The sequence below is a fragment of the Chelon labrosus genome (genome assembly GCF_963514085.1).
Source record: "Chelon labrosus genome assembly, chromosome: 5".
Taxonomy (NCBI): Eukaryota; Metazoa; Chordata; class Actinopteri; order Mugiliformes; family Mugilidae; genus Chelon; species Chelon labrosus.
Genome location: NC_140341.1, coordinates 18,411,716 through 18,425,306, shown reverse-complemented (window position 1 = coordinate 18,425,306; position 13,591 = coordinate 18,411,716). Strand labels below are relative to the sequence as shown.

The following is a 13,591-nucleotide window of genomic DNA, read 5'->3' as shown; positions in this document are numbered from 1 at the left end:
TCCCATAAAAAAACAAAACAAATAAAACTTAGCATCCACATGATCACAGTTACAGTCAACAAGTGTGCATGCAGAGGAGGAAATAACCAGACATGAAAACTGGTGAAAAGATGGGAATGGACACCGTGAATGACTATTGCTTGTGTAACCTAGGGGTTGAACCACTTTTTTTTTTTTTTTAAAGTCGACTAATATGTGGTCAAAGGCGAGTCGACGTCGATTAGTCAATGATGTCACGCATAAAAACACAGTAGAAAGTAATGCTTTGCCGCAATTAAATCTATATTCTTGACCTGAATACATATAGAGTCTCACACAAAAGAAGCTACGGAGGCTTTTCTGCAAGGTAACTGAAGCTAAACACCGTCTACACCATAAACACCGTCAGTCTGACACTTCTATGTGGCTCTCACTGGACAAACTCTCAGCTCTCGCATTGTGCATTAATAGTGCTTCAGTGTGCTGTAAGATAGGATAATGTAGCCGTAATGTAAAAAAAAAAAAATGCGGTATATGTCTGAATCATTTTCCGTGTATAGTAGCTAAAGGTCTAATAACTTTAGACAATGAAATTCACCATCAAATTGCTGATCTGCAGCCTCATTCTCTCTGTTACGGCAGGTGAAGTTGTTAACTGGCTGCCGCTGATAGGATTTAGACTGCTCCTCTGCTAGCGTTAGTGGATGTCTTTTCAGATGAGCGTGTACTGCAGTAGTACTTTTGTTATATTTCAGGACTGGGCTCCTCATCCGTGTTGTTATTGTCACGTGATCTGCGACTAGTCGATCCTGCTTAAAACGTCATGGTGCTGCCAGTCAACACTAGTCAAGTAGTCGGTACAACCCCTAGTGTAACCTAGCAACAGTAACAAAGGAAATTGGGATTTGACACATGCTGCAGGTCATACCAGAGCAAGAGCAACACAACCTTGCACTAGGTGGTTTATTAATGCAGAGGGCTCTTCAGATGTTGGCAAGTATTCTTGATTATTTACTGGATAAATATATTAATTTGCCAGAGGCACTCGGAACAAAATAGTAATTACATCAACGATAAGTGCACTTGTTAGCAGAGGTTTCGTTGGACTGCGAAATATAAGCTGAAGTGCTTGCCTATTGGCTCGACTTCCATCGTGCTATGGCCATCTTCAGAGACCGGTTGGGGGTGAGGAGTGTTGTCTGTAGGGGCAGGTTGGTCATGGGGCTGCTTTTGTTCTCGCCTCTGATCCAGCTCTCGATAGATTCCCTCTCATAGGAATACCCATCTGTGGAGCAGTCACACTGTGGCACCTGCTGTACACCGAGGTCATGCTTTTTTTTTTGTTTTGTTTTTTGTTTTTGTCGTCTACTAACCTGCAGCAATGACTGGATCCTTCATCAGCTCTCTGGTGATTGGACACAGGAATTCATCTGGGGCTTCTGAACCGCTCTGCTCTGCCTTCAGGGCGTCGATTTTCCTCAGGAGACGACCACGGAGGCCCACGGACTCTGAGAAAGCAACACGCTGCTCAGTATTCTCTTCAGACGTGACTGACAGCTTCCATATTTCACACTTCCAATTCAGCAAAGCGGAGGTTTGTGATTAAATATTTATTTTAATACTTTATCACCAAAGACCAAGTCAGCTCTGTTTTATGTTACCACTATTTCACAGTGTTCTCTGGGAGTTTGAGTTGAATCAGTTCGTTCAGACCGACTCCGTCCTCTGCTCTCTCAAAAGAAACAAAGGGAGGAATAAATGCGGACCTGCGTTCGATGAGTCTGCACAGAGACACAAAGAGCCAGACACCTTGATGGCTTTGCAAGTTAACATTGCGTTATTCCCCTGCAGAATAAAACTCCCGACAGGCTGCCAGAGGAAAAATCACTCTGCACACAGCTGCGCGTCTCTGACAGCACGCTTTGAATTTGTCATCAGCTTCAAATTTCACCACCAGCTACATCAGAGGGACGACCTATGCAGCCGCACATGATTAGTGGCGTGTCTGTGTGTATAATTGTGGTGCTGTGGAGCTACAGTGACACTGTACGCTCCCTGCATGACATTAACGTAGACGGTCTACTAGTCCAAGATAGAGGTTTGCAAAATTTAGCTTTAAAAGTTTTTAAAAGGTCATATCGTGGAGTATAGAAAATAAACATGTTTGGTCAATATTCAGCTACAATGTCTGCCAATAGTCCTCATCTGTCTGCTTTTTCATTGAATTATGTGGTTTACTTATTTAATGTTGCCGAGAGAAAGCGGGAGATTTTCCTCGACACAAAACAGATCATTTTTTATCTGAAAACTGCCAGGGCACCAAATTTGGAACGTCAATCAGCTCTGCACACTGTCTGGGTGGAAAGTCAACATTTATTTTTTTTTTTTTATCAATATACTTGCATAAAACTAGTTGAAATTTAATATTTTGAGTGTTAGAAAACATCCACCATGCTGAATTGTGAGCAGATGGAAAAAAAAAAAAATCCATAAACATGACCTCGGTAACCTCAACGAGAGCTCGAATGAGGGGAGAAATAAAGTTTCTGTGCTGCGCTGAGGTTCATCGTTGATTCACGTGTGCAAGAGATGCTTAATATCGAGTCTTGATACCAGCGATTCAGGCTAAAATGGAAAATATTTGAAATGTGATCAAAAAAGCTTTAAAGTTTGATAACTGTGGATAGGCCGTGTGTATCAGCCCGAATCGAATCCGCTTCCTCCTGTGTGTCAGGATCTATTGATGTATCCTGAGCTAATTTCATCCATTTATAGAACACAATCTGCCTCCAGCGAGACTGCGAAGAGATCTTCACAATCAGCTACTGTCTGCAGGGGACCGCATCCTTCACATCCACATGCAACACCGCGAGTGGGTCTTAATTTTGGACTCGTTCAAAAGAGCAGGAAGGACAGATGGAGAAAGGCATTCAAGTGCGCGTCACAAAAACTCCCCGTTACCACAAAAATGCTGCGTTCGAGTAAAACAGGCAGATGAAGACAACAACTGTTATGGATCCTGCTGGAAAAATGGCAGCGTTCAGTCAACATGCCCTCCCTCCGTGAAACCCAATGAACCCATCACGCCCTCCGATTCATCCAGTAAACGACTCTTGGATGGGAAAAGCTGCACTTAACGGGGTAATGCGTCATTTAAGATTTCCGCAAGGTTCCACGACTTCTTATTTTTCTTCACGGGGACACGAGCCATTAGCACTGTACCGTCCGCTTTACATTTAGATTGATAATTTGATGCGAAGCTACAATAAAAGCGCAGAATGAAGCGGCCTCCAAAGAGATACGGCAAATTATATCGAAGGGAAACTTTTTTCTTCTTCTCCCTCTCCCTCCCCTCGCCGTACTCAAAGATTCATGAATATTTCATCAAGTAAAGTGCGCTGGAATCTAATTTGCTCGTCGTGTGCGAGTGTGAAATGTATGCGCGAGGCGAGTGTGTCTGTGCACACATTTACACAAACAGCACGCATGGCAAATGATACTGTAGTTGTTGGTTGCGCAGCAGTAAAAGCACAGGAAATCTGCCGTTTCCTCTGCCCTTGTTGCGGGGTGATGACGAGACCTGTTCTCCATACTAAACACATGGAAAAGACATGAGGCATGCTTTGCATGACCAACTGGGCAAAGTTTTTCTGAGGCTTCGTGGATCTTATATATAGCATGCAAACAGTCTTCTGATTTCCCTCCAACATTGTGCATTTAAATAAGAATGAAATAGCTAGAAAGCACACAGCAACGAGAATGCAAAGTCTACAAATGTGTCGGAAAATGATTTTAATCTGCAGTGAGCATGTGTGCACCTCATGCGTATTTTTACCAGCTGCATGTGTGTTTTGTTTTTTGCAGAGTTAGATGATATATGTATGGATACCACTTTCATGCCTGCACAGTTAACTAAGCATGAACAGGGGAAAATAGCTATCGTGGTTCTGTTTAAAGAGGAATAAATCCACCTAAAGATAAGATAAGAGACAGATAAGAGAGAAAGGATTCAATGTAACTGTCTGCATAAAGAAAAATAAGTGAGAAACTCCTCTAAAACAGAACGGCTCTTGTGGTGATGCTGACGTCTCTGTTTGCTGTGGATTCTGCTGACTGGCTGCAGTTTGTGCGGAGCCCCTCCACGCTGTGACCTTGCGCGACCCCACAATGGACTAATCTTATTGTCTGAGGGATTATCAGTGTTTGCGAGGTAAAGGTCGTCCCGCGGCGTACTGTCCTCGCGCCGTGATTTGCGGCTGCATGAGCAGACGGAAACGCCGCGGCTCCACGGCCCCTAAATCAGCCCGCTATTTGGGAGGAAAAAATAAATCAGAGCATCGATGAAAGCGGCTTACGTCCTGCTTTCCAATTCCGTCTTGTCGTGTTTTAGGATCAGAGAGTAAATCCCCCGCAAAAACACTGAATCCCAAAGTGCCTTTGAGAGTGTGTGTGTGTGTGTGTGTGTATGCACTGTACACATGTCTGTTTTATATTCCGTCCTCACCAATTCCCATCTCGGCCAATGTTTCCTTGTTCAGCTGGATGAGCTCTGCTCCGTCGACGTTGTTGGCCTTAAAGACACTGATGAGCTCCTCCAGTCCCTCCTCGCGCAGCCAAGCCTGCACATCCTCCTCGGACCAATCGGCAAGCAGGAGCAGCAGCCTGGAGTGACCCGGCAACTTCCTTCCTGCTAAATACACAACAGGAAGAGAGGAAGTGTTCGGTTATTACCCCTAGATCTCCTGAAACAAAACACTTTCCCCCTCACGCAGAAAAGGACACATTCACTCTGTGGTGATAACTACTTTCTTGCCAACCTTAACACTATCATTTAAATAATGAGGACTTGATTTCTGTCCCCAAAAGAGACACATTTATGTCCTCACATCAAGAGCACTCGCACAAACCTGAGCTCACACAAAAACGTGTGATCCACCAAAGGAAAGGATATTAAATCCACGGCTGTGTTATTTCAGGCTGTGCCAGCATGCAGCTCCTCAACCTTCACCACGCTACCCTAGTGATGATTTATCACACGAGGAGAGGATGAGACACACTGGCCTGTAGCGTGTTAATGATACCTCGCGGCGGCCTCATAGTTCCCATCGCTGATCATTAGCCTTGGAAGGATAACCCCGAAGACTGGGAGGTGCAGCTCATTATAACCGCGCGCTAGGTTTCCACCCTCACCTCGTTTGACGTCCGCTAGTGTCCCAAAAAAAAAATAAAAATGTTACCATCAGTTCAAATATCTTCCACGAAACATTCCGCGGCCTTAAAAACGTCCGTGGCTGCGTTTCCATCCAATTAGGCTTCATTTTGGAGACAAACTGGCATCTCTGATGATTAAGATGCTAAACTAGGCCCTTTTCACAGCGGGAATTAATGATGGCTCAGTTCCATTAAGGACTGAAAGTGTACCGGCGTGCACACAACCAGGACCTCCCCTAAGAGGAATGCAGCCATCATTAATACATCTGTGACAGGTCAAAACGTCCGCAGTGAAAAAGGGAAACGTTGTTGATGCTTCAGATGAGTAAAAAGAATTCCTGCCCCAAACGTAGTTAAACTCAGTGGAAACATTCACTTATTGGGTCTGCACAAGAGCGAGCAGAGCAACACCACCTCCTTCTCTGCAGCCCTGGCCGATAGCGCCTGGAGTCTCCCAGTCTAGGAGTCTGAGTCATGGAAACACTTCCAAAAGCATGAAAACCTCAGCGCAGCTCCGCAGTCTGGGACAGCTCACCCTGCAGTGTTTGATGACTCCGGCAGACGCACATACGAAGCCCCTTTCATCATCTCCTTTCTTTACAGCTTAAAAGGATAAGCCTGCTGCTGGTCTATTTTTTTTTTTTTCTCATTGTCAACAGATCCCACGAAAAGGCCAGAACCAACAATGAAACCGATCCCGCTGATAAGTTTCGCGTGCGTGGCAAAATCCAGTTGTCCAAAAACTCCACCAAACTACACCAGATGACGGGTTACTTCATTTCCATAAACACTGGTGCCAATTTATTTTCAGTCAGGCCCACATACATCATCCCGCTGCTATAAATTCTCACTAGCAGGACTATTGCATATTAATACACAGCTGAAAATAAACACAGACAAACCAGAGTAATTACTCTTGTTTGAGCACATTTTAAACTATTTCTACTTTACTAAATGGTTTAGGAGCAAAATTATGGAGATGTAGCATTCCCTTTCTATGAACCTCTGTCTGGAACAAAAACTTGAGCTTCAAATGCATCTGTTTCTTAAACTGCTTTGGCTACAAACACAGATGTTAATCAATCTGATCAGACCTCTGAGTAGATCAATGCTGCAAATTACATGACGTCAACAACCTCTTTACTGGTAACAGCAACAAGCTAAGACGTCCAGCTGATGGAGGAGAGCGATGGAGGGGTCAATCAAGCACACAGCACAAAAAATAAATAAATAAATAAAAAAATCAATAGAGCAGGCTTATTCCAAGCAGGTTTTTAGTACGTGCGTTCACACCCAAACACATGTTTACTCAAACCAGAAAGAACGCACGCTGCATACCAACGATAGTATTCTCCCACAATGCAGTGCACAGAGGAGATGAGGGAGCCGCTCGCAGCTGGAAAAAATTAAACAAATGTCGTTGAAACATCTCCAGAAAAGATATATCTGTGAAGTTTAACTTGTAATGATGTTCCAAAAACACATCTGATGGAAGTCTGACGTCCTACAGCGTACTGAGCCGATTCACTTTTACCACGAGACACAATTTATCACATAGAATCAGTATGGAGCCGATTCAAATTTGGGGCAAGGTCACACGTTGAACATGAGCGCAGGCTTCACCAGGCAACATGAACGTCACAGTTGCAGGTTTTTATTTACAAGTTCTGTTTTAATTGCCTCATTTGTTATTAAACATCTTGTCAAATCAAAGCACATTCAATCGCTTTGTTGAAAGGCTTTCTTTAGGAGTCTGCAGCTAGAGGCAGAGTGATGCCTTCAATGACAGTGCTAGAATAATGTTTAGCGTTGTTTAGCATGTTCAACCACATAGTCCACACTGCTAGCATGCTAAATTTTTGCTAATTAGCACCGACTGCACATGAAGGAGCCAAAATTCAGTTTACTGCTATTCACGCAATGAACCAGTTTTTCTACACTTCTGCTATATTTCTGTAGAAGTATTTCTGCACATGGTGACGGCACAATCTTATGAGTTGCACGGGGGAGTGAAGTGAGTTACGGAAGATATCATCACCAACTCCCTGCTCCCAGGAAGTGTACTATAGCTGCAATTTAAGGACAATGAAATAGCAGTATCTTATTTTCTTTCACCACATTTCATGGTAGGAGATATTTCACTCTAGCTTGGTTTAAAAAACGACAGCCCTTTTGTTTTAGGAAGTTACTCAGCCTCCTGCAAATGTGGAAATTACATTTATTTATTTTTTAAAAAATATAATTCACCACAAACAAACGGGCTTGGGGATTTTAGAGACGAAGCAACACAATGTGGGTTTTCGGTCTTTCCGTGCAATTTGAAGACGCTAAGAAAACTACTAAATAATACCAGCTTTATCCTTTCAAGCCAGGCTGATCTTATTTCCTTTTATTCCTTGTTTTTGATCCCCATTCGCTTCGTCTGATTGGGATCATGCTGCACAGTATGCTCGCGCATGACAAATGAAAAAAGGAGAAAAAAAAAGGGACGAAACCGTGATACAGCAGCGGGCGAGGATGTTTTCAGAGCAATCAGACAACATCTCTCCCAGGCACCGATATCAGAACCAGTCACACAGCACATCAAGTATTGAAATAAAACTTATTTCTGAAGGGAAACGCGCGGCGATGCATTTATTTACCTTGGCACGGCGTCCGCTTTGATTCAGCTGCTGCAGGAAAACATGAAAGGGAATGAGATTAATGTGTGAAAAGAGAGAAAGAAACAAGATTAAAGGGCAGACGGGGAGAGAATGAGGTAGAGGCATGAAAAAGGCAGATCTTCATGGAGATGGAATTTGCTTTGTCAACATCAACCTGACTAATGGCAGCCGTGGGGGTGGCAGTGATGGAGCTTCAAGGCCTCCAGATGTCTGACGATTGCACCTTCTCATTTAGTATTCCAAATATTTTCTTTCATGTTGGGCTGGAACTTTTTTTATTTTCGGGGAGCATTCAGGTCCGTAACAACAACTCTGCGGGGCTCAGCAGTAGTTTGAACTGATGCACCAATAAACATCAATAACAATTCCTCCTGTAGACCCTGCAGCCAGACAGCAATACACATGTAATAGGAGCCTCTGTGGTTGGATATCTCCCAAAACACTCCTTTGGGAGGCTTTGGCTCTGTAAGTGGCTTCTGGGCTTTGTACCACTGTTAAGAGTCTGTTTTTTAAAAAGCACATTTGTAGGCGCCAACCTCAACAATCCTCTGCCGAGTATTTACCAGTGCTGCCGTCGTCTCCATCTCCTATTCTCCACACGTTCACCGATCTGTCCATGGAGCCGGTTGCAATCCAGGGAGAGGTGGGTGACATGGCAACGGCAGTCACATACCTGCAGGGAAAGAGGAAGAAGAATGTGAAAGAGTGTGCGACGGGCTGGTACAGAAAGAGATCAGCCTAAAAAAAGGAAAAAAAAAAAAATTAAAAAAAAGAAATGCCAGTCTTAGATCGCACTGAATCTTAAATCCTTTCATGCACTTCAAAGAGCTCTGCCAGTTCGTACCTGTGGTGCCACATCAATGACTGTGCAGAAAGCAGCGCTGGAGAATATGCTATTGCATCACTGCACCCCAGCGCTTTGGGGGGAAAAAATAAAAAAAAACTAATCAAGCAAAAATCACAGGTTTTGATCTGAAACCCTGGGACTCCTGCGCTCTGCTGTTTGGGTGATGGCTGCAGAGATTGCGCAGCGGCGGCGGGAGGTCAGGTCATTTACCTGTCGTGTTGTTTCAGAGTGTGGAGCAGGGACCCCAGGTTCTGTAAGCAAAGTACAAGCACCTTAAACAGGAATGTTTCAAATCCCGTGTTTACACAGGCCGCTAATGGTTTTGTTTAATTAAGCGCGGCAGCACACTCAAAAAGCCTGCATGACTTACCGCATCGTACACTGCAACACTTTTATCCACCGAGCTGTTGAGTAAATAGAGAAAATGAAGTCAGCTTTATTTGCAGAATCCATATGCGCGCATTTACATTATAGAATAATAATAATAAAAAAAATGGATTCTTGTCAGAGATTAACCTTCAGTATGTTTGAATTTAAGCCAGGGACAGCAGAAGGAGCCGACAGAAGCTATACAATAACCAAACGCACTCCTCCTGTGGATGACTGAGAGAACAGCAGGATCGATGCTCAGCAGTGGCATCTGCTGTTTACAGCTCGGATATAAAAACGAGCCTTTAAACATGCAGGGGAGATTAATAGAAACCTAATTTGCCCCAGATGAGAAGATCATTTCACGACAAATGGCGTTACAAAACCTGACTGGAGCAGAAATCAACATTCAGTTGGTGTTTGTTAGTGGCGCTCACAGATGTGATGACAAGGAGAAGTGATGCGTGCGTCTTTACCCTGAGACGACCAGCTCCCCATCAGAAGAGAAAGCACAGGACAGAACTGGAGCCGAGTGGCTGGTGAGAGTGTGAAGCGGCTTCATGACACAGGCTGAGGGTCAACACACACACACACATAGAGTTAAGCGGTGTCTCGCTCACGGCCAAAAATACTACAATTAAAAACTTTTTCAGCAACTTTTCACTCCCTTGAAACTGCATCACCTGCTACTTAGAAACTCAAGATTGTATTTTTGCCAGTAAGTGAATTCTGTTTGCCAACACTAATTGCTCTGTAGCAGAATGTGTTTTATCAGACCATAAGCACACACATATTAAATTAATCCTTCCTGAAGTCCATGAAATGTAAATACTGTTTACGGTGTACACCTGAGAGATAAAAATAAATTGAACAAATGTGTGGATGGGAAGCATCAGGGAACTCTTCAAAAGTGACAAAACTAAAGCGGCGACACACACACAGCTGCCATTTTATCCTGGCATAAGCACATTTCCTTTGGATACGGAGCCGTGGAAATATACGATTTGAACAGAACGTGTTCCATTTCAGCAGCAATCTCAGCCTTTAAATTGGCCCCTTGCTTCCCTGAGTCATCTGCACTCGAGTCCCTTCTACGTAACACACTCGAGGAGGGATTCAAGCATGCAGTCCTCTTGCAGAGACAAGATAAATGCACATTTCAACAAAGGCGAGCTTGCTCCCGAGCTCCTTCACGTCTGAAAAACCCACAATCTAAAGAAATGAAATGAGCGCACACATTGTTCGGTGTCCTTCCACAAGCTGCTCGGAGAAAAAGAAAAAAGAAAAAAAATCTCAATCTCCATGGACTCAGGGTCACCACGTGGGACACGTCTCATCCTCCACAGAAAACGGTCGTTACCACGGCAACGCATCTTAGGAAACTAACAACATGGCATGTTCACGCTCATAAAAAGGAACTAACAGTCTGCAACGGGCAACCTGTGAACATACACAAAATGTTCTTGTTCTGCTGTCGGTTGGGCTAAGATATAAATGTCACAGTGGATGTATGCACCGGATTTCCTTCCAATGCTTTTGCACACGCACACACCATCCAGCAGAATGTCTTAAAGTGTTCCATTATCAAGGAGTCAGTCTCTAGCTCCACACGCGCTAATAAAATTATTCTATCCTGCAGAGAGACTTCAAGGTTGAAGCAGTCAACACACTCTACCCCCTCCTCCTCTCTCTCTCGGGCACTGGAGTGAGGGAGCAGTGGGCCGAGGAGGCTGGGCAGAGAGGTCGGCCTACCTGCTCCTTCACGCTGGGAGACGATCCATATTTTCAGCTGGCTGTCCTGTCCGCAGGAGGCCAGTCGAAACTCCACACAGCAGCCATCTGCGGAACAAAAGAAGCCACATCCCCTCTGTCTGAAATGTTTGCTCATGCTTGACCGAGTCCAGTGCCAGAAGAAGACAAACATGACCCTGATGGCTTATTTGTGAAGCGTAGCAACAGACAGCAAGCAAGCATCTTCTATGCTGCCAGGAAGTGTGTTAGGATAAGAGCCAGGTAAAATCTAAGGGATTGATTCACACCAAAATCACACAGGACTATTAATGATAGTTGTTAAAGTAGAAGAACTTATATAGAAAAAAGTTCAGAGAAGAAAACTCATATTATCAGAAGAAATAGTGAAAAATAAATTAGATATTTTTTTCTAGCCAAGCACTAAGAGACTTCTAATTTCAGTCCTGTTTGATTTTCAGATGTAATAAACAAACTGTCATTCACATTGTGTTGGAGCAGACTAAAGCCACTGGTGGTAAGTGTACAGCAGTGAACAGAAGAGCAAATGGAGTGAAATGACCCTTTAAACACTAACCAACTTTGAACCGCGGCGCGAAGCAGCAGCAGGTGACCCCCAGGTCGTGCGCGTCCTTCTCAGCGTGCAGGAGCCTGAAGTCCACGTCCCAGACCTTGAGGTCTCCGTTGGTGCAGCCGCTCACAAACATCCGGCCGCACGGAGAGAAGCTGCAAGCCACGACGCTGGCCTCGCTCGCCGTGCTGCATCTGTGACAGACAATGTTGGTGCAGCGTGGGTTCAGACTGGTTACCGGCAGGTTTACTGGCGAGACGAGAGCAAGGAGTTGACTTGATCTCGAACTCTGAGCTCTTTGCGTCAAACTTGCTTCAGGCGGGGGGAGTCCCGGGTGTAATGGGATTCATCTGAACCACCTGTTGGAGTTTTAATCAGAGGGACACAGCAGGCCTCAGGCTGCTTGGAGACACTGTGAGCACATTGGTGAGAAATCTCCAGATTTAAAATAACCTTCATATTTCTTCTAAAAAGTTACTTTCTGAGTAGGCAGCTTGCGGTGTTTTGACAGAGCAGTGACCTGAAGTTTAACCTGCAATAAAGCCACCACCGATCTTCCTTTAGGCTAATTCAAGACTAACAGACCGCCTCTCCAAACTGTTTCTATAAATCCAAACTGAGTTACAGCACAATTAAAGGCCCTGGAAATAAAAAGTTGAATACACACAGTTCAAAACTTGCATATTTCAATGCACTAATCAGAAATGTAGGAATCAGAAGAGGAAACTGATGACAGTTGAGCGAGGACTCCACCTTGCTGATGAAGGCTGTTAAAAGCTTCAAGTGTGTCTGGACTTTGGGCTTAAGATTAATCCAATCAAACCTTAGTTTCTGGGGTCAAAAATTAACCTTCGGCTTCTGAAACCGTGCGCTCAAGCTGCTGGGGAGAGATGATTGTCAGTGACGTTTGTTCAGACAGAGCTATACATGAAAGAGCTTATTAATCGGATAGTTGGCAGACAGAAATGACTGATTAATGGGTAAATAATGTTCAAGCATTTGCTGGTTGCAGCTTCTCATATGGTGGTATGATGGTTTGGAAGTACATCATAATAAATGACTGGATAAAACAAGACAAAGTTGTGGAATCTGCAAAAACTGATAGTTACAGGCGAGAAAATCACCTCTCTTAAACTCTAAATAATGATAATCATCAGGGCATTCTTCATGCTGTTGAATAGTGCTGATTGCACTGGGTCACACTGTACCTGCGCAGTGTCTTGGAGGCAAAGTCCCAGAGGGCCATGGTGCCATCGCAGGCCCCTGCCAGCAGGAGCGAGGAGTCTGGAGCCAGTGCGCAGACTCGGAGCGGACTGCGGGCCGGGTGCTGCAGCGTCGCGGTCACCTCACCCGTCTCCGAGCTCCACACGATGGCCGAGCCGTCCGTGGAGCAGCTGAGCAGGAAGCGGCCGCAGGAGCTGAAGCAGCAGCAGTGGACCTTGTAACCGTGACCCGTCAGAGGAGAAAACGGCAGCTCCGTGAAGTCAGCGGTGTTGTAGACGCGGAGAGTTTTGTCACCCGAGCAGGTCGCCAGGAGAGACGGAGAGAAGGCGCAGCAGCTGACCTCGTCCGAGTGATGCCGGAGAGTGTGAATTACAGACACCATTTTGTGTCAGGTGTTCGCCGGTTGGAAAGAGGGAGCAGTTCGCTCACAAGGTGGCGCAAAATGCTCAAATATAAAGCAAAGAGGAGGAGGGTGGCAGACACCTGATGGGAAAATATCCTCTGTGTGTCTGGGGTTTAGTTAAAATAAAGAGAAGAAACAAAGCTGTCGGCTCTAACTGTTGCTCCTGGTGTGAAAGAGTTTCTCCACTTCCTCTTCCAGCACTGCCATAAAATCTGTTTATCTGTCGCAGCTGTTATCAGTCATGTGACCCGCAGTTACACAATGTACACAGTGGATATCTGTGGCCAAAATAATCTTTCAACAAAACAATTGTTCCAGTTTAGTCGATTTAATGTTGAAATGTTTTATCGTTTCACTCCGGAAGTAATAATTAAACTCTAAGTCGGTCCATATCCAGTAGGTTTGACTCTTTCTATCTCAGCTTTTTACCAAAACGTTTTCAAGTTAGTCATATAATGGGTCTGAAGTGTTCTCAGGGCTCTCAGCTTTAATTTGGGGTTACTCACATCCAAACTGAAGGAAAATGTTTATACTTACACAAGTGATTGGACACTTGACTCAACGGTTGTTTCGTG

General features: G+C 44.6%; 1 protein-coding gene across 1 annotated transcript; it reads right to left on the bottom strand.

Moving 5' to 3' along the window:
- Nucleotides 1-824: 824 nt before the first annotated feature.
- LOC311488676 (WD repeat, SAM and U-box domain-containing protein 1-like) lies at nucleotides 825-13,502 on the bottom strand. Its single transcript, XM_084545511.1, has 11 exons — nucleotides 12,598-13,502; nucleotides 11,396-11,583; nucleotides 10,822-10,908; nucleotides 9,546-9,639; nucleotides 9,071-9,104; nucleotides 8,911-8,951; nucleotides 8,417-8,526; nucleotides 7,833-7,862; nucleotides 4,484-4,669; nucleotides 1,353-1,487; nucleotides 825-1,264 (listed from the first exon to the last, which is right to left on the bottom strand). Exons 1-11 carry the CDS (start codon nucleotides 12,993-12,995, stop codon nucleotides 1,113-1,115), a joined length of 1,455 nt encoding a protein of 484 aa, XP_084401637.1. The 5' UTR covers nucleotides 12,996-13,502; the 3' UTR covers nucleotides 825-1,112.
- Nucleotides 13,503-13,591: the final 89 nt, after the last annotated feature.

Coding starts and splice junctions, on each gene's coding strand:
- LOC311488676 (XM_084545511.1), bottom strand. CDS start 12,995: ATGGTGTCTGTAATTCACACTCTCCGGCATCACTCGGACGAGGTCAGC. Junction 8,527..8,910: donor ACTCTGAAACAACACGACAG/GTAAATGACCTG, acceptor CTTTCCCTGCAG/GTATGTGACTGCCGTTGCCA. Junction 1,265..1,352: donor GGATCCAGTCATTGCTGCAG/GTTAGTAGACGA, acceptor ACTGCTCCACAG/ATGGGTATTCCTATGAGAGG.